This window comes from Vulpes lagopus, chromosome 1 (genome assembly GCF_018345385.1).
Source record: "Vulpes lagopus strain Blue_001 chromosome 1, ASM1834538v1, whole genome shotgun sequence".
In the NCBI taxonomy this organism is placed as follows: domain Eukaryota; kingdom Metazoa; phylum Chordata; class Mammalia; order Carnivora; family Canidae; genus Vulpes; species Vulpes lagopus.
Window position 1 is genome coordinate 64,314,766 of NC_054824.1, and position 21,206 is coordinate 64,335,971.

A 21,206-nucleotide genomic window follows, 5' to 3' on the forward strand; every position below is an offset into this window, starting at 1 on the left:
GGGAAGCCCATGCAGCCTGCTCTGGCTCCCTGTCTGTAATTACTGTGATCCCCCTGTGCCAACCCAGACTCCGAAGCGCTTCTCCCACCTGGCTTGGCATGGGAACAAGCTCCCCCACCCCTTCTCTTTCAGCTAAGCCGTCTGAAGCAGGACTGCCCAACAGAACTTTTCCGGCTGGTGGAAATGTTCTCTATCTGTGTTTCATGATGCGCTAGTGAGGACTCACGCATAGCCCTGGGGACCCGGCATGTGGCTGGTGTAACCCAGGCACTGAACTGGTAACTTTATTACATCGTAATTAATTGAAGTAGCCCCACATGGCCAACGGTTGTCACGGCCGATGGTGAAGGTTTGAGCTGTTTGTATTTATCATTCCCTATCTCATTTTTAAAAAATGAAAGACAGCATTTTGGAACTTTATGAGGATCATGCTGTGTGTCTTTCAGGGCTTGCTCTTTTGACGCAATGGAAATTTGTACACGTCATTCCGAGTTGCAATCCGTTCCTTTTCTCTGCTGTCCCATTCTGTATATGTAGCACACTCTATCATGTTAGTGAGCGAGCGTTTGGGCTGCTTCCAGTGTTTGGATGTTATAAACAGTGCTACTTGGAACATTTTTATTTTCGTTCATGTGTCCTAGAGTGCCCTTCCTGTAGGAGTGGAATTGCTGCCTGGTAGAATAGGTGAATGTTTAACTTTGGAAAACAATTAGGTGTTGTCTACGGAGCCCTGTGCCACTTTCCTCTGAGCCATATCCTCTTCAGTGGTCAGTATTCTTATTCTGGATTTTTGCCCGCTGAACGAGGATGAAATGGTATTCTATTTGGTCTTTATTTGTATTTGTATTTCCCTATTTGGGAATGAGGTCAAGAATCTCTCAACATGTTTATCAGCCCAAAATATCTTTTTTTTTTCCCTCCTGTGTCATACCACCTCATGTCTTTTGCCCCCATTTCTATTCTTTCTGTTTTGTTCTTTCAGATTGGTTTGGAAACAGTTCTTTACTTATGTTGCAAATGTCTTTTCCCAGTTTGAAAAAAATGAGTGACATTGTGTATAACAATTCTTTTGATCAGTAGCAGTTCTTAAATGGATCAATTTTATCCTTTATGGTCAGTGCTTTTTATGTCTTTCTACTGAAACACCTCACCCAAGGTCAGAACAACTCCCTCTGTTTCCACTAAAACAGTTAAAATTTTGCCTTTTGCCTTTAAGTCCTGAGTGCATCTGTAGCTGATTTTGGGGAATCCAGTTTCATTTTTTTTCCCATGTGAAAGTCATTTTCTCTAGTTCCTCCTTTTGGAAGCCTCTGCTTCCTCTATAAATCTACCATGTGTGCATTTATGTGATGGGTGCTGTTCTATCTCAATAGGTTAGCTTGTGTATCTCAATGCCAATATCATACAGCCTTAATCACTGTAGCATCACGGTAAGGCCACTATCTGGTTGAGCAAGTTCTTTATGTTCTTGAGCAGTGCTTTAGCTATGCTTTGTCCATGGAAATGTTAGTACTTGGCAAGTTCCATGAAAAATTTTGTTGGGATTTGTGTGTGTGTGTGTGTGTGTGTGTGTGTGTATGTGTTAAAATACATGCAACATAAAATTTACCATCTTAAACATTTTTTCTTTTCTTTTCTTTTCTTTTCTTTCTTTTTTTTTTTTTTAGAGAGTGTGTGTGCACATGCATGCATGAGCAGTCAGGGAGGGGTAGAGGGAAAGGGAGAGAGAGAATCTTAAGCAGGCTCCACACTCAGTATGGAGCCCATTGTGGGGCTGACTCTCACAACCCTGAGATCATGACCTGAGTCAAAATCAAGAGTCAGATGCTTAACTGACTGAGCCATTCAGGTGCCCCCATCTTAACCAGTTTTTTTTTTTTTTTTAAGATTTTATTTATTTACTCATGAGAGACACACAGAGAGAGGTAGAGACATAGGCAGAGGACTATGTCCCAGGACTCAATCCCAGGACCCCAGGATCATGACTTGAGCCAAAGGCAGATGCTCAACCACTGAGCTACCCAAGTGCCCCCATCTTAACCATTTTTAATTAAACAGTTCAGTAGTATTAAGTACATTCACACTGTTGTGCACCATCCCCACCATCCATATCCATAACTCCTTTCATCTTGTGAATCTGAAACTCTGTACCCATTAAAAAATAACTCCTTATTCTCCACTCTCCTCAGCCCTTGGCAACCACCATTATACTTTGTCGTTATGATTTGGGTTACCTAAGAATTTCATAGAAGTGGAATCGTGGAATATTTGTCTTTGTGGGTCTGGCTTACTTCATTTAGTATAATCTCCTGAAGGTTCATCCATATTATAGTGTATTGCAACATTTCTTTTTTTTTAAGATTTTATTTCTTTATTCATGAGAGACACACACAGAGAAAGAGAGAGAGGCAGAGACACACAGGCAGAGGGAGAAGCAGGCTCCATGCAGGGAGCCTGATGTGGGACTCGATCCCAGGACTCCAGGATCACAACCTGGGCCAAAGGCAGTTGCTAAACCACTGAGCCACCCAGGCATCCCGCAACATTTCTTTTTATTTTTTTATTTTTTTATTTTTTATTTTTTTTTTGCAACATTTCTTTTTAAAGCTGAATAATATTTATGTCTATACCATGTGTTTGTAATCTATTTATTGGTCAGCTTGGATTGCTTCTCCCAGAATGCTGCTGTGAACATTGGTGTAAAAATATCTCTTTGAAACCCTGATTTCAAAGAGATCGTGGAAGTGGCATTGCTGGGTCATATGGTATTTCTGTTTCTAATTTTTTGGGGGGACCCCTATAATGTTTTCCACAGCAACTGCACCAGTTTACATTCCCACCAGCAGTGCAGAGGGCTCTACTTTCTCCACATCCTCATCAGCACTGGTTGTTTCTGGTTTTTTTGTTTTTTTGATGGTAGCCAACCTAGTGGGTATGGGGTGGTATCTCACTGTAATTTCAATTTGCACTAATGATTAGTGATGTTGAGCATCTTTTCATGTGCTTATTGGCCATTCATAGATCTTCTCTGGAGAAAGATCTATTCAGATTCTTTACCTGCTTTTAAATTAAGTTGTTTTGTTGTTGCTGCTAAATTTGAGGAATTCTCTAATATTCTTGATATTAACCCTTTATCAGATACATGATTTATAGGTATTTTCTCCCATTCTGTGGCTGCTCTGTTGAAAGTGTCTTTTGATGCACAAAAATTTTAAATACTGCTGAAGTCCAATTTGTCTATTTTTCTTTTGTTGCTTGTGCCTTTGGTGTCCTATCCAAGAAACCAATGCCAAATCCAGTGTCATATAGCTTTTATGCTAGGATTTCTTCCAAGATTTTTATTGTTTTAGGGCTCATATTTTGGTCACTGAGCCATTTCAAGTTAATTTTTGAATATGATGTTTGGTAAAGGTCCAACTTCATTCTTTGGCATGTAAATACCCAATTTTCCTAACACTGTTTGCTTTCAAATGCACTGAATGGTCTAGACACCCTTAAAATCATTTGACCATACATGCAAGGGTTTATTTCTGGACTCTATTCCATTGGTGTATATGTCTATGCCAATACCACCCTGTTTTGATTACTATAGCTTCATAATAGGTTTTGAAACCAGGAAGTGGGAGTCTTCTATTTGTTCTTCCTTTTCAAGATTGTTTTGGCTATTTGGGCTTCCTTGAGATTCCATGTGAATTTTAGGGTGGGTTTTTCTATTTCAACAAAAAATGTCATTGGATTTTGCTAGAGGTTGCATTGAATCTGTAGATTTCTTGAGGTAGTATTGTCATGTTAACAATATTAAGTCTTCCAATCTATGATGCGTGTCCATTTATCTTTCATTTATTTTGGCAATGTTTTATAGTTGTCATAGTACAAGCCTTTTCCCTTCTTGGTTAATTCCTAAATCTTTTATTTTTATGTTATAAATGGAGTTGTTTTCTTTTAAGAGTGTTCATAGTTTGTATATCTCTTGGTATTTTAATGTCATTAAATCTATATATCAAATTGGGGAGAATTGACCTCTGTTTTGTTCATACTCCCACCTTCCCACAGCCATCTCCTTCCTTTGCCCTTCTCTTTGCTGTAGGTGGCTGACCCCTAAGGTTACCCAGGGTCTCCTTGCCTGTTGGTTTTCTGATGCATTTGGGTTTCTTCATTGGGTTTTTGACAGTAGCTGAATTCCCTCCAAGACTAAAACTCCCACAGAGCATCCTTACCTCCATGGTGACTTAGTTGGAGAGGAAATTAAGTTAGGAGTCCATGTGTTTTTGGCCCTAGGCATGGTAATGGATCCCCAGTGTTACTAGTCTGAGTGTTGTACTAATTGTTAGGGCCCTTAATTCTGCCCATACCTTGGCAAGTAGTCATTCATTAAAGTCTTCCTTTTAATGATTTGGGATTAATTCTGTTTTATGCTAGCGTCCTGATGGAGAGTATAAAACTTTTAAAATTACATTGTTTAATTGTTTTTGGTATATTATAGCATCGATAGAAGAATATGTCTGTTTAGATTCTTTGAAATTTTCTGTACTAGCAACCATATCATCAGCAACTAAGGGAATTTTTTTCCTTTCTTATCTATTGATTTTAATTTCCTTTTCTTGTCCTATTGCAATATCTAAGATCTCAACATAATCTTGAATAGTAATAGTAATAGGAGAATGCTCCTAATGTTTCTCCGTTTAGAATGGTATTTCATTTTTTTTTCACAAATAACTTAATCAAGCAATGAAGGTCCCTTTCTATCTTAAGTTGGTTTTTTTTTTATTTAAGTTATATACTTTCTTTATATATGTTAGGATGATCTATGATTTTTTTTTCTATATGCTATTATTCTGAATGACTTTATGGCTTTTCTTATAGTACTCCTGTAGTACACTCAACCTAGTCATGGTAAACGGTGCTTTTATCTACTATTAGGTTCAGTTTATTGATATTTTAAGTTTTTGCATTTATATCTGTGAGTACAGATGTATTTTGCCTTCCTCATGCCTGCCTTGACTGATTGTGATGTTAATTTTCAGCGAATGAGTTGGGTAGTGTATTAGTCCACTCGGGCTGCTCTAACAAAATATCATAGGTTAGGTAGCTTATAAACAACAAACATTTATTTCTCACAGTTCTGGAGGTTGGAAATCCAAGATGAAGGTGCCAGCATGGTCAGATGAGGGCTTTTTTCTGGCTCACAGACTTCTCATTGTATGGTCACATGGCAGAGGGAGGTCTGTGGAATCTCTTTTATCAGAGCACTAATCCCTCATCCTTAAGACCTAATCACCTCCCAAAGGCTCCTTCTTCTAACATCATCACATTGAGCATTAGGATTCAACATGTGAATTTGAATGAGAGAGGGCACAAACATACAATCATAGCACATAATATTGCCTCTTATCCTTTCATCTGTAAGAGTTTGTATTAATCTGTAATAATCACTTATTTTTTCTCACTTGTAAACTTGTACCTAGTATATTCTTTGCAGGGAGTTTTTAACTGATGCTTCAATTTCTTTAATAGTTATTGTACTATTCAAAATCTTGACTTCTTTTAGAGTCAGTTTTGGTAGTTTTTTTTTAAGACATTTGTCATTATTTCTTATTTCAAATTTATTGGTGTAAATTGTTGATAGCATTTTCTTATTTTTTAATCTGTTTTACTTGCTGTTTTGGTTTTTTTAATCTCACTATGATTTATTTGTACCTTATCTCTTTTTTGTTTCTTGATAAATCTTGCCAGAGTTTTGTCTATTGCACTAATCTTCAACAAACCAACTTTTGGATTTGTTGAATCTTACTGTATATTTCTATTCTGTTTTATTACTTCTGCTTCCATCTTGATGTAGCCTATTTCTTTCATAACATTTAGCTATGAGTATTTAATTTTTATTCTGATTTGTGCTTTGATCTATGAAATATTTATGTCTTGTTTTTAATTTCTGAATATATGAGGATTTTTCATTTATATTTTATTATTAAATTATAATTTATTTATTTATTTATTTTTTTTTTTAAATTTTTTATTTATTTATGATAGTCACAGAGAGAGAGAGAGAGGCAGAGACACAGGCGGAGGGAGAAGCAGGCTCCATGCACCGGGAGCCTGATGTGGGATTCGATCCCGGGTCTCCAGGATCGCGCCCTGGGCCAAAGGCAGGCGCCAAACCGCTGCGCCACCCAGGGATCCCAAAATTTATTTATTTTTTTTAATTTTTTTTATTATTATTTATTTATGATAGTTATAGAGAGAGAGAGAGAGAGGCAGAGACACAGGCAGAGGGAGAAGCAGGCTCCATGCACCGGGAGCCCGATGTGGGATTCGATCCCGAGTCTCCAGGATCACGCCCTGGGCCAAAGGCAGGCGCCGAGCCGCTGCACCACCCAGGGATCCCTTAAATTATAATTTAATTATGTAGTGGTCAGAGAATCTTCTCTATATGATAATTATTCTTTAAAATTTATTGAGGCTTTCTTTATGATTTAATATATTGTCAGTTTTTATAAATGTTCTATGTGTGCTTGCAGAGAATGGTTATTTAATTATTGGATGGAGACATCTGTATTTGTTCATTGGCTCCAGCTTGTTAATTTTATTATTCAAATCTTTGGTTATCTCTATTTGCTGGCTTTCTATCTGTTTGGCCTGCCAATAATAAATAAGTAGGTAGATTTGTTAATTTCTCCCAGAGGTCCTATTTCTTTTTATTTTATATATAGTGGAAGTGATTTTATTAGGTTCATATGTGATGAGAATTGTTATGTCTTCTTCATAAATTGAATTTTTTATCACTATGTAATGGCTTTCTTTATAATGATACTTCGGGTCTTTAAGGTCTATGTATTTTACTTTACTAAAGTTATATTAACTTTTGGCTTTAGTAAGACCATTGTGTCTGGTTTCACCTTTTTACTTTAAACCTTTTTATGTTCTTATTATGCTTTAGATATGTCTGTTATTACAGCACATAGCTGTTACCTATGTCTCTTTTACCAAATTTGGCAATCTCTGACCTAACTATTGTGTTGATGCCTGGTACCTTTATGGAAACTATTGAAATATTTGGACTTTTTCTTTTATCTGTCATACTTCTTCTATATTTCTTTTTCCTCTCTTTTGGTTTTTAAATAAATGATCTCTCTTTTCCTTGACAAGACAAGAACTTTAGTGCACTCTCAGGCCCCTTGATCTTTGTTACTCTTACCCCCACCTGTATTGTTGATATTTTCTAGAATTTTATCTCTGGGTTATTAGGACTAGTCTGCCCCTCTGTGTGTGTATCTCTCTCTTTTTAATTTTTTTTAAAATATTGCATTTATTTGAGAGAGAGAGAGAGAGAGAGAGCATGCACACACGAGTGAGAGGAGTAGAGGCAGAGGGACAAGCAGACTCCAGACTGAGTGAGGCACCCTATGCAAAGCTTGATACCCTTCTACTTATGACCTACAATTTTTAATTATATTGTGACTTCTTATTCTCTTCCTCTTTTTTCTTTTTTTCAAAGATTTTATTTATTTTATTTGACAGAGAGAGAGAGAGAGAGCAGGGCTAGGGGCACAGGGAGAGGGAGAGAATCTCAAGCAGGCTCCATGCTGAACACAGAGCCAGACTTGGGATTCAGTCTCACGACCCTGAGATCATGACCTGAACTGAAACCAAGAGTCAAACGCTTAACCCGCTGAGCTACTTAAGTGCCCCTCTCTTCTTCCTCTTCCTGGGAGAGCCCTAAATCTTAGCTTCTACTTCACCATGTTATTATAGATCTTATTTCTTGTGTTCTTTATTTCACAATTATGCCTTTATCTACTATTTCTTTCCCCTCGTTATTTTTTTTTTAAGATTTTATTTATTCATGACAGACACAGAGAGATAGGCAGAGACACAGGCAGAGGAAGAAGCAGGATCCGTGCAGGGAGCACAATGCAGAACTTGATCCCAGAACCCCAGGACCACAGCCTGAGCCAAAGGCAGACACTCAAAAACTGAGCCACCCAGGTGTCCCTCCCCTCATTCTTTTTTGTGATGAAATTTTTTTCATGTTGCTAGACTTTGTTATTTCTTTTGCTGTATTTACTTTTGTTCTGTTTTAATAATTCTGCTATATATTTTATAGATTTTGGGTTAAGGAGGGCAGGGAGCATTAGTTGTTCTTCTCAAAGGTCCCCTTAGTTTAGCTGGTAAATTTTTTCCCCTGAGGATATTCTATTCTGTATGGCACTGTTTAATGGAAAAAGCTTTAAGGCCAGATCTTAATCTCTGATGGGCCCATGGGGCTGAAGAAAGGAGAATATCACAGTTATTACTCATGTTTGTAGTCTCCCTACCAAACAACTGGGCTTGCTATGTATGACTGCATAAGTCGTACACTACACGACTCCAGGAAGCACTGCTATTCATTTACATTATGATGAGAATGGCACCTCCTACCCTTACATAATATTATGTAATATTATGTAATATGGCAACCCTACAGGTCTTCGCCTTCAGACCATCAGAGAGAAGCAGATTTGGCTTCAAGGAAGTAGTACCCTTGATTTTAGTCTACCAGTTCTGGGGCTTTTGTGGGGGGTGAATGAGGAATGAATGCCTAAGGATGTTGTCTTCAACTCCTCTTCCAGAAGGACTCTGGCAGATTCCTTGAGTTAACCTCCGGTGGATTCCCCAGCTGAGTGCTCTGGGGTGCTTGACACCGATTTCTTCAGGGAAGGGACAAACGATGATTGTTCTGAGGCATCAGTGGTTGAAGGCAGGAGCTTGAACTGCCTTATTTTCCTTGAACTGTTTACCTTCTTTGCCAGTTGCCTTCAACTCCAGGCTACAAACGCCCTCCCCACAGCAGTTCAAAAGCACTGTCCTCCCGGTGTTCCTTGAGATTTTCATTTTTTACAGTTCCGAGATTCTATGTTTCTTCAGAGTTGATTTGGTAGAGGGAAACAACTACTACTAATTTTGCATATTTTACTTTCCCACAGTAAAGCTCTTTGCTTTCTTTTGTTCACATTAAAAATTAAAACTGGCGATGCCTGGGTGGCTCAGTGGTTGAGCATCTGCCTTTGGTTCAGGTTATGGTCCTAGGGGTCCTGGGATTGAGTCCCGCATGAGAGGGTCCCCACAGGGAATCTGCTTTTCCCTCTGCCTGTGTCTCTGCCTCTCTCTTTGTCTCTCATGAATAAATAAAATCTTTAAAAAAAAATTAAAATTTCCAGTTATTATACCTGCAGAAATGGGTTTATTCAGGGATGAACGAGAATTGCAATCTGGGGTAGACAAGCTGTAGCAAAACCAGAGGCAAGTCTGGAGAAGAAAAGCAGAGGTAGGTTTTTTTTTTTATGGAGAAAAGGAGTAAATAAGGAAGGCTGCTATAAATGAAAAGTCCACTGGAGTCAACAGGAGTTAGAAGTATACTGGCTTCTCACTGGCTGAGCTGCTGCCAGGTGGAAAAGGAAAGTGTTTCATTCCCCAGCTGGAAAAGTAAAGTAGTATCCACTTGCAAGGTCAAGTCCCTTTCTTCCTGTTGGGTGTAAAAGTGACTCTGAGTGGTAGACCATGAGGGCTCCCTCCCGCTGCCAAAACCTCCCAACTTCATTTTAGTGGAGTTTCCCAGGATTAATTCTGATGCTTTTTAAAACAACAGCTTTTATTTTTAAACTATTATTTTCTTGTTACAAGAATAATACATGTTTATTTTAAATAAACAAAAGAGATGTCACTACTGCCCTATTGCAACAACTGTCCACATTTTGGTTTGGTGACCTGCCTGTCTTTTTGCTTTGCATCTAGTTTCTACCTGCTGTTTTCAACCTGGACTTAATATAGCATGTATATTTCCCAACCTCCCTAACATGATTTTACAGTCATGTTTGGTTATATAACATTCCATTATCTAGACAAAGTATAATTTAGCCAGTTTTCTGTTGTTGGCTATCTGGATGATTTCCCTCTTCCTTTTATTGTGTATTGTTCTTTAATAAACATTCTTGTGAATAAATATTGTTCACATCCTTAATTATTTCCTTAGATTAAATTCTTAGAAGTGAAATTTCAGATCACAGGCTTTATAAAGTTCCACAAACTAATTCTCTCCAGATACAGAGCTTATCTCCAGAAAAGTTATATAATTAATATAGTCTTACATCATGAGCATGTGCTTTTCCACACACCCCTACTTAAGCTGGGTGTTAATTTTGTGATCTGCTGTTGCCTTTTTCTCAATCCAGCTTCATTAGGGCACTGTACTTTTGGTTTCTGCACTCGTGTAGAGCTGAGTTCACCAAGATTCTTGCATCCAAAGAGTTTGAAATAAATTTTACCTCTAGATAAGTAAGTATAAGAATCACCTATAGGGATCCCTAGGTGGCTCAGCAGCTTAGCGCCTGCCTTTGGCCCAGGGTGTGATCCTGGAGTCCTGGGATCAAGTCCCACATCGGGCTCCCTGCATGGAGCCTGCTTCTCCCTCCACCTGTGTCTCTGCCTCTCTTTCTCTCTCTCTCTCTGTGTCTCTCATGAATAAATAAATAAAAACTTTTTTAAAAATCACCTATAATCCTTCTGATCAAAGATAGCTACTATGGATGTTTTTACACCGTATCTTTTCTCTAGATTTAAATGGAAGCCCTTGTTTTTTGTTTTTTGTTTTTTTGTTGTTGTTGTTGTTTTTTGGCTTTTTTTGTCCCATTCTGTTGCTTTTTGTATACAGTTATGGAAACATTCCTTTGCTCAATTCCAGCTTGCTTATTTGCTGATCATAAGTGTCCATTCTGTCTTTCCATCTAGTTTTTTAAAAATTTTTAAAGGTTTTTCTATTTGAGTGGATGCTCAACTGACTGAGCCATGCAGGCACCCTAGTTTTTTTCTTTCTATAACTGTCCTTTCATTTTCAAGAGTTGTAATTCATTCTTGTTCTTGTTTTCAGGATATAATATTTGTCCTCCTGAGGGTATTAACTGTGATTTTTTTGACATATAATTCACATATAACATTGTTAGTTTCAGGTGTACAGGAGAGTGATTCAATATTTGTATACATTGCAAAATGAACACCACAATAACTCTGGTTAACATCCATCACTACACATAATTATTTTTATTCTGATAAGAACCTTTAAGATCTGTCTTTGCAACTTTCAAATATACAATACAGTATTATTAACTGTAGTCACCATGTTGTACATCACCATGACTTATTTATTTTATAACTGATATGTATACCTTTGACCACCTTCACCCATTTTGCTCACTCCCTGTTCCTCACCTCTGGCAGTTACCAATCTGTTTTCTTTATCTGTGAATTTAAGTTTGTGTGTGTGTGTGTGTGTGTGTGTGTGTGTGTGTGTGTTTTGGTTTTAGATTCCACATATAAGTGAGATCATATGGTATTTGTCTTTCTCTGTCTGACTTATTCCATTTACCTTATGCCTTCAAGGTCCATCCATGTTGTTATGGATGGCAAGACTTCCTTTTTTATGGCTAAATACCATTACATTGTGTATGTGTATGTGTGTATTTTTTATTTGTTCATCATCAGTGAACATTTAGGTTGTTTTCCATGTATTTGCTTTTGTAAAGAATGTTGCAGTGAACAATGGAGGTGCATGTATTTTTTTCAAGTTAGTGGTTTTTTTTCCCCCAGTTTCTGTCATTAAAGGGTGTCAAATTTTGGTCAGATATTTTTTCTGCATCTATTGACATGGTCATCTGATTTTTTTTAAAGATTTTATTTATTTATTCATGAGAGATGCATAGAGAGATGCAGAGACATAGGCAGAGGGAGAGACAGGCTCCCTGCAGGGAGCCTGATGTGGGACTCAATCCCCGGACCCCAGGATCACACCCTAAGTAGAAGGCAGACACTCAACCACTGAACCACTCAGGCGTCCTGATGGTCATCTGATTTTTAACCTTCATTTTCTTTATGTAGCATGTATCACATTGATTTTGTGAACATTGAACCATCCTTGCATCCCTGGAATAAATTCCATTTGATCATGATGTATGATCCTTTTTATATGTTATTGCATATGGTTTGCTAATACTTTGTTGAGGATGTTTATTCATGTAACACCCGTTTTTTAAAAGAATCCTCTTCTGTTATCTCTGTCACTTTTCCTTCCTCTTTCATTCTTCTGTTTGTGGAATTTATCTTTCTTATGCAACATTCTCCTTACATGTGTGCTGACTATTGGCTCTGTACTTATCTCAGTGTCCAAGGCTTCTGTTGGCCTGACTGCCACTGCTGTTTCCATTCATGCTGGTTGCCCCCACTCCTTTCAGCTAGCTTAAGCACTCTAGCCTTGGGGTAAAAGCTGCAACCTTCCCCCTGCACGCAGGGATAGAGGGAGACCAATTTATCCAGCTCAGGCAAATTTAGTTCTCCAGACTGGCAACCTGCTTGACATGCATAGGGTCCTTCCTACTCCCTGTATAGGTGAATGCAAAGTTTGGGGTGTATTCCTCCCGCTCCTACTTTGTATAGAACCTTCTGTATGTGCTTTGGAGTGTGGTTTCTTTAATCTGCGGGAGCCTATCTGCTTTCTATCTCTCAGGGTTCTTCCACTTGGGCCATTGAAGGCATTCTTTCTTACCTTCCAGCTCTATTGTGGACTCTTTCTTTGTCCTTTTGTTATGTCTAGGGATTTGGGGAGGAGGCGGTTTAGCAAATAATACAAACACTTCTTTGTTTCTCATGTGCAGAGTATGAGGACCTGTGAGTAGGTTTACCAAGAGCAGTCTTGGAGTCAAGGACACAGGGATTTGAATCTCAGCTGTTTTTATTAGCTGTGTGATTTCAAGCGGTTTCATAATCTCTCCAAGCCTCTCTTGCCTTATCTATTAAATGGGGATAATCCTTGTTGTGAGGCTTCAATGAGCTAAGGCACATAAAGCCCTCAACAGGGCCTCTAGCAGAATGAGCACTCAATATGTAATCTTTTGGTTATTTTTGTCAGAGTTTTTCTTTTTCTATTTTTTTTTTTATTAAGCTAAGCCCAGTTAATAGAGGAGTACAGAGAACCCCTTTTCCATCCACCTTATTTAGACTTGGAATTTTTTCTTCCAGCCCTTTTCTGGGACCTCACTAGGAAGAAACAGACTGACCATACACACCATACCCCCACCCCCATCCTGTTCTCTCTACAGCTCAGCTCCACCGGCTAGAAGGGCTGAGGACCATTGGCATCACCACCAACGGCATCAACCTAGCCCGGCTGCTGCCTCAGCTTCAGAAAGCTGGTCTAAGTGCCATCAACATCAGCCTGGACACCCTGGTACCAGCCAAATTTGAGTTCATTGTTCGCAGGAAAGGTGAGCAGATGTGGTTTATAGTGGGGGGTGGCCCTCCCAGGCTGCTCCTCCCACAGAGCTGAGGAGCTGTGGCTGGTGCCAGGCAAGGAGCCTGGTTGCTCCCTTTTGGTGTCTGAGCTACAGATAAACCTAGGAATTCATTCCTTACTCCTCACCCTCATCAAATGTCCTCTGTCTCTATAGCCACATCTTTGGGGAAATTGGGGGATCAGATGCTAAGACCTGTGGTGAACTGTCTCCCTCTGCCCTCCCCCCAGTTTGCCTAGGACTGGGCACGTTGCTAGTATACAGGCCTTTCTATTTTAAAACCAAGATAGCCCCTGATGGATGGGGACAAGTTGGTGACCATATAATGAGATCTGAGGAGATGTGGGGCAGCCCGAGGTGGAAGCAGCTGCCTTGAGATGCCAGAGTCAAGGTCAGCATTGCCAGGCAGGGGTCCTGCAGTGGCACTTCCATGGCGTCCTCCCTACCCGGCTTTGTCCGGGAGGGCACAGGTGGGGAGGTAGAGAGCAGCCCTGAGCCCCAGGTCTCATTAGACCAGCACCCAGTGGTTCTTGGGCCATAGGCTTCAGTTTTGGGTGGGAAGTACCCAGGATTGGATGCCCTTTGAGTTGGGATGGTGGTATATAACAGAGTTCTCTGCAAGATCAAGAGACTCAGTGATCCCTCCCTTTCTTTGGAAACAGCTTCTAGCTCCTAGTTCCACTTTCTCTTTTCCCTGCTCCATGGTGTGACTCTCTGTTTACACCATTCGTGTGTTAAGGATGTGCTAATGGAGTCCTTGCCCTCTGGAAAGAGCTGCTTCAGGTGCTGTGAAGGAGACAGACACACAGGCACACAGGACATTGCTCTGCCTTACAGGCCATGAAGGGCCAAAATGCATGCTGCTACTAGGCCACCTTTGTTTGTCTTGTGTTGATTAAAGAGCTACAGGGAAGGAGAGAGAACTTCTAGCAGAGAAGACGTGGAGGGCTCCATGGAGGAGGCATTGCCTCTGGGCCTTGAGGAATGGGGAACAGAAAGAGGAGTTGGATCAAGGGAGCTCACTTTGAAGGGGAAAGGCACTCGGGAACCTGTGAGGGCGCTGAGGTGGGAAAGTTGAAAGTGTATTTATGGGTTTCACTCCCTCCCCGACATCCACATATCCTCTGCCTCCTTGTCTCATTTCCTAGAACGAGGATTGGAGACAGTAGATCTTGACATCAGATCTGCCTTCCCATTTACATTTCTATGTCCACCACCCCTTTTTGGAGGTGGAGTGCTTTACAAAAGAAGAAGCTTCTAGATTATCGTAACAGCAGTTTATATGAAAACTGCACCTTCCTCTTGTTTCCCTGCCTCACTGAGCCATCTAAAAATGCTGCAAGGAAACCCTGGGGTCCGTCCTCTGGCTACAGTTACACCCTCCGCCAGGGGAATGGCCCAGCTGTGAATCACACACAATCTCCAGGCTCTGCTGAGGGGGCCGGGGAGGGGCCAGCATGCAGGAAGCCCTCAAATGCTTGGACAGAGGAGGGAGCAGAGAGTGAGAAGCAGCCTGGGATCCCAGGTACTGTGGGTTAACCACAGAGATGGGAGAATCACGTGAGGACTAATTGCTCACTGGCCCCAACACAAAGCACTGACAAGGGAGATCGAAACCTGCATTCTAAGGTACACAGCGTGAGGCCTCCAGTGGGACACCACCTCTTCTTAGGGTCTCAGTTTTGCCTCTTAGACAATGAGAGGGGTCACCTAGATCAGGATTGGCACATGATAGACCACCAGCCAAATCCAGCCCCCTGCTTGTTTTTTTGTTTTTTGTTTCTGTTTTTGTTTTTTAATGGGGCTGGGAGCCAAGAATGAATTTTACAGATCATATTTGTAATCAATTTGATGTTAGAAAACATTAATTATGAACTCCCAGCTAAGCAAAATATTATCCCAGCAAAAAGAATTCCATTCTTCCATTCTATGTGTAGAGCTATGTTATAAAAGATTGTACTCAATTATCAGATTCCGAAATTATATAGTCTTTACAGGATACACCTAATAATATCCCCAATTTCACCTCTCGGCCTACAAAGCCTAAAATATTTACTGTTTGGTCACTGGACTTGGTGGTCTCTGAGGCTCCTTACAGATCTGGTGCTTCCCTCTGGGTGTAAGGGGGCAGGGAGAGGGAGAAAGTTTCCAGACTCTTCTCTCCCTCCTTGCAGGCTTCCACAAGGTCATGGAGGGCATCCACAAGGCCATCGAGCTGGGCTATAGCCCTGTGAAGGTGAGGACCTGCTGTTGCTTTTGACCTCTGACTTCGGCCCCCCACCCTGGCTAGGCCTCCTGCTGCCAGCATCTGGCCCATGGGAGGCAGCTCCTCGCCCTGGCTGGTGCAGCTGTACTGTACCCTCATCACTTCCTTGCCCACTGCATCCAGCATGCCCCTGACCTCTTGGAGGGGAGAAAACCAGTGACCCCCATTGCATTCCCAGCTTAAGAACTGGGCAGGGAGAGATACAAGGAATGGGCCCTCCAGTAGAGAGCCTAGGCGAGTGCCAGACCCCTGAAGGTCATTCCTTGGAAAAGAATGCAGGGGGAACAAGCCTTGTGGTCCTCTTGTCCCTGCCCAGGTGAACTGTGTGGTGATGCGAGGCCTGAACGAGGACGAGCTCCTGAACTTTGTGGCCTTGACCAAGGGCCTCCCCCTGGATGTACGCTTCATAGAGTACATGCCCTTCGATGGTCAGTGACCTGGGATGGAGTGGGAAGCAGAGCTTGGGTCTGGCAGCAGAGCTAGACCAGCACCATGCTGAGACCGTGGTGCAGGGATGCTGAGGACCCTGGGAAGGGTTGAGTGGGGTGGACAAGGTCTGGCTGGCCCTGTGGGTGCTGGTGACCCTGGGCCCCACTGTGTGTATGGGAATTTCTCTGGGGATAATGGGTAGGGGCCTCTGCAGGCGTGCCAGGCCTAGGGATCTGATTGGGGGTTAGAGGCATCTCTGAGTTGAGTGTGGGTATGGTGTGATTCACCTGCTTTAGGCAGAACTGGCTCTCCTATTCAAGAGGCAGAACTGATTCTTGGGTTCTATGGGAGGATGGACCTAAAGACCCCAGGCTCCTGCAACTCTGTGACTCTGTGGCTTCCAACCCCAATACAGGCAACAAATGGAACTTCAAGAAGATGGTTAGCTACAAGGAGATGCTGGACACCCTCCAGCAGCAGTGGCCAGAGCTGGAGAAGCTGCCTGAGGAGGAATCCAGCACAGCCAAGGTTGGGGGCAGTACGGGTGGGCCTGGGTAGGGAGGAGGACCATGGGACAGCTGGCATATAACAAGAGGCCGACTGTGCCATCACAGCTGCCTCCACCCTCATGGCCAGAGCAGCAGGCTGGGTAGGGGGCAGGCGTGAGTACCTTGTCTTAAACCACACTTCAGTAAGTGGTGGAGACATGCTGTGGCCACACTGCCCACGTGCCTCCAAAAACATAGTAGGTTTGCTGTGAGGCCAGGTGCAGGCAGAGAGCTCATAGGTCCTCCATTGTGTCAGTCTTCTGTTGTCTGGGGACCTTGGGTGCTCCCTTCCTCGGGAGCTGGGCCTGTCCTGGGCCTGTCCAGCCCCATCCCCTCAGTGGCCCTTTCCCTCCTCACCCCAGGCCTTTAAAATCCCTGGCTTCCGGGGCCAGGTCAGCTTCATCACATCCATGTCTGAGCATTTCTGTGGAACCTGTAACCGACTACGAATCACAGCTGACGGGAACCTCAAAGTAAGTATCCCTTTCCCCACAAGGGACCCCTTGCCACTTGTGTGTTGGGAATATCTCTTCCCACTTGGACCCCCAATTGGAGGGGAGACCAACAGGACACATGGTGCAGATGGCGAAATAGTGTCAGTTTGGGGAGAGCACGGGGGCTGAAGGTGACAGCGAACCCATGGCCTGCCTTCCTGGGGCTCCTGAAGTAACTTCCAGGTGATTGGGAGCCACTTGCCAGGACTTAACGTTACCAGGGTGGGCAGGGGAGAAGTGAAGGGCCAATGTGCCCTGGACCCTAGCCCCAACCCTGATGGGCCCCTTTCCAGGCCCAGGGCTCAGATCTGAAACCAGTGACTGTTATTCACATCTGATTAGCACATCCTGTGCCTTCAGCCCTTTGGAGAGTGTCAGAGAGGCAGAGACATAACCAGTCCTTGTAGAGGTAAAGTCTTATGGTTAAGAGCAAACAAAGGGCTGATGTGCGGCAGTACGTAAGTCTTTGTCAGAGGAGTGGCCAGACAGGCTGTAAGGGGGGCAGGACTTGAGGGAGCACATTATGGACACCAATGACCTTGAAGGATGGAGAGGGGAGGGCAAGAGAAGGGAGGACACTTGTCTGGAGTTCATACTGACAAGGCTAGGGCAGGTCCACGCCAGGTATGGGGAAATCACATGGTAGAGGACTTGAATGCCCAGGTAAAAGGTACAGCACAGCGTGTGTTTTGTTGACAGTAGGGTGCTATGCTGGACAAGGGGGAGACATGACTCCTGTTCATGTTTGAGGAAGAATAACCAACTGGTTGAATTTGGAAACAGGAAGACTAGTCAGATGGCCACTGAACAGTGTTTCATGTAGGTAAGAGTGTGAGGCGAGGATGGGAAGGAAGAATGAAGGAGCTTGGAAACGCATGTGGAAGACCACGAGAAGGCATCCAGGGGCTGGTCGGCTTTGGGAACTATTCAGCATTGGGAAGGAGGGTGATCGGAGTTCAGATGCATTGAGCTTGACATCCAGAAGGGACCATCCAGCACTTGTTCAAAAGCCAGGGCTAGAGATGTGGAATTGCCATATAGTATGGATGGCATCTGTGTAGTCAGGACCCCTGCAGGACACGGTGGGGTGGGGTTCTGAAGAGAGGCTATTTATAGTGTGGGGAGAGTGTGACTCAGAAGAGATGTTGAGGCACCTGAGGGGCAGCAGCAGACCGCTGCTCCCACCTGGGATCTGGGAGGAAGTGGTGTCACAGGGGCCCACGGAGAGCTGTAGCCTGGCGGAGTGGCCACCGGGCTGGAGCTGGGGCTGTGGAGGGGAGTAGTCACTGCCTGAGATGTCTGAGCCTGGAAGAAGCAGGATGGAAATGCCCAATCTTTCTTTCCTTTCACTCTCCAATCTCCCACCAGCCAACTCAGCCAGAAGCCAGCTAGAGGGGATCCCGGAAGGTGGACCCCTGGGGGCAGAGGGTGGGCCTGGTGAGGGAGTGAGGGGTGAGGAATAGCCAGCAGGGTAAAGTAGGTATACCTTCTACGTAGGTTCTGTTTGTATCTTCTCTGGTGCTCTCGGCTCTCAGAGGCTTCTCAGACGTTCCTCTGTCCTGTGTCCACAATGCCTTCTACAGAGCTGGCACACAGTAGGTGCTTTATAAAGCTTTGTGGGAGGAGGGTAGGTATCTCTCCTGCTGGGACTGCCTCATCCACCCCTGAGCCCCCGAGCAGCCAGCCTGTCTCAGAAGCTAGAGAGTGTCGAGTTTGAGTGGCTTCAGGATGCCACCCTCACCAGGTCTGTGCTGTTCAGCCATCCATCCAGGTTACAAACTGGAGTGTGTGCAGGGCCAGGCCGGTAAGGTCCGTGAGTGTAGGGATCAGGAGGAGACACGGGTGAAATGGGATGTTCGTGCCACATCCAGGGGGACTGCCAGGATTGGGAGTCCATGCTCACGGCAATAAAGAGGCTACTCTAGGGAATGTCTCAGGAGAAGGTTTGCATCTGGATTTTTATGTGGCATGTCTGTTGGCAACTGTTTTTATAGTATGCTCTATAGGCTGAAGGTAACATGACTGTGAATCAGAGACAGGCCTCGGGACGTCTGGTTCCACTTTCTGCCCTTCCGGCCTCTCTGACTTCACCATCCAGCACCTTCTATCCCTCACTGCAGGAAGTCCCACCTTGAGTATGACCCAGCTGCTGGCACTCAGCCCATGGGGGAACTCTAGGGACGGGGGCCAAGGCTCGGAAACAAGGGAGGCATGCTCTCCTCACCCCCATGGTGACCACCCACAGGTCTGCCTCTTCGGGAGCTCAGAGGTGTCTCTACGGGATCACCTGCGGGCAGGGGCCTCCGAGGAGGAGCTGCTGAGGATCATCGGGGCCGCTGTGGGCAGGAAGAAGCGGCAGCATGCAGGTAAGGGGTGGGCACGGGGCAGGCCAGGCTGACTGCTGAGTGGGCCGGAGGGGCTGAGGGGACAGAGCAAAGCTTGGCAGGAAGCCAGCGGGACTCAGTGACATCTTGGCACCCAGCCCCTCCTGTGGCACCTGGAGACTGGGGGTGTGGTGATGGTTCTCTCCTCCCTCCGGAGCATTGGCACAGCGGAGCCTGTGCAGGAGAGGGTACTCTGAATTCTCCTGGGCTGTTTTATTGGGGAGAGGGGATGTGGGGGGGGGGGGCACTGTATTGTCTCATCCCACACATTGCCTTCTCTCAGGAGGGTGGGGTCCTGGGCACCCACAGAATATGCTGGCTCTGTCATGGGTGACCTTGCAGTGCATAGCACAGGCTTTTTGTCAGTGTGCACTTCGGTGATTGCATGTTCCTGGGTCGTCCTACCTCTGTGTCAGCCTGAGAGTGAACTCTCCTTTCCCACCCCTCCCTTCCCCCTTTCCTGCTTTCCTCCCCCGCCCCCCCCCCATCTCTCCCTTACCCCAGGCATGTTCAGTATTGCCCAGATGAAGAACCGGCCCATGATCCTCATCGGTGGGTGACCCATCAGTACGTAACCACTCACCCTTGTCACTGGGGGATCCCGTGGGGTGGGGCCCCTGCCCTAAGGCACCCCCAGATCCTGCATTTCATCCTGATGTTCTCATTATGTGTTTCTTGTACTCCTCCTCCATCTCCTCTCACCCTTCCAGTTTTACTGTGTCTTCTCTTCCCTGTTCATTGTTCCCCCTCACTCTGTATACCACAGAAATCATCATTCTGTCTTACCAGAAATTGGGGCAGGGGGCCTTCCAGATTTATGGTCTATTGTCCTCAGGTTGTTGTCTCCCAAAAGTGGAGCTCCTGGTTAAGATGGAGACCCTGTCCTTGGCTCTAGAACCTTCCAGCCTAGATGCTATTACAGGATCTGGGCAGGGCTTGGGGCAGCCAGCTAAGAATGTTCCTGATCTTTTCAGGAGGAGGCAACCGGGATCTCAACTGCCTAATTCCTTAACTCCTGGAAACTTATATGCATAAAGTCATATGTGTTCTCTGGGGGGAACTGGTTGGTCCATGAGGAGCTTTAGGGATGCTGCTACTGCTCTACCAAATGCCCAGACTAGATGGGGGGAGGCCTTGCCCCCTTGGCCACAGCCTGATCTGGGCTTCTGAACTATACCACCAGGCAAGAGAAAGTAGTGAGAAAAACTAGGGAAAGGGATTCTCCTCCAGGGTTTGGAACCAAGTGAGTGAATGCACGGGCCCAGAGGAAGGCAGGCTAGAGTGGGCTGCCTCCCAAACCAGCCTCCCAGAGAAGGGAAGGCAGCTCACCAAAACACTCCACTGGGAAGTCAACTGGACCGTCTCTCTTCTTCCCCTCACTTCCAGCGTCATAGTCCTATAGTTGGACTTTGACCCATGCTGACACACCTTGATGGCAAGGAGCTGGGGATGCCTTTGTGGAGGAGGGTTGTACCTCTGACATTGGCAAGATGGGGGCCCAAACCTGGGAAGCCAGAAGGTGGGAGGCCTCTTTGCTTCATAAGATCTATTACTCCTCTCAAGGACATAGAGTAATAAGCTGGTCTGATTTCTATAAAACCAGGGGTGCCTGGAACAGGACCTGCGACTTTCACGTGCCTGTGAATCACTTGGGGCTATTGTCATTTCGGAGTTGGATTTGGGAAGTCTGGGCCATGTTTCTACACTGGACCACCCTTTGAGTACCAGGAGCCTACAAGGCTCCCGAGGCCCTTGGCACCATTTGGATT

General features: G+C 44.2%; 1 protein-coding gene across 5 annotated transcripts in view; it reads left to right on the forward strand.

Annotated features, from left to right (window-relative positions):
• The window catches only part of MOCS1 (molybdenum cofactor synthesis 1), a 34,865-nt gene that overhangs the window by 11,551 nt on the left and 2,108 nt on the right, over window positions 1–21,206 (forward strand). For 3 of the 5 annotated variants that reach the window (XR_005984602.1, XR_005984607.1, XM_041734233.1), the window contains exons 4-10: window positions 13,125–13,289; window positions 15,491–15,552; window positions 15,899–16,010; window positions 16,427–16,539; window positions 16,922–17,032; window positions 19,299–19,419; window positions 19,942–19,989. Coding sequence is in view for 3 of the 5 variants with exons in the window: in XM_041734233.1 (XP_041590167.1) it covers window positions 13,125–13,289; window positions 15,491–15,552; window positions 15,899–16,010; window positions 16,427–16,539; window positions 16,922–17,032; window positions 19,299–19,419; window positions 19,942–19,989 (732 nt within the window). In the remaining 2 variants the exon portion in view is untranslated. Of the gene's footprint in view, window positions 1–13,124; window positions 13,290–15,490; window positions 15,553–15,898; window positions 16,011–16,426; window positions 16,540–16,921; window positions 17,033–19,298; window positions 19,420–19,941; window positions 20,005–21,206 lie in introns of all 5 variants that reach the window. The other 2 variants (XM_041734466.1, XM_041734396.1) reach the window with 2 other exon arrangements.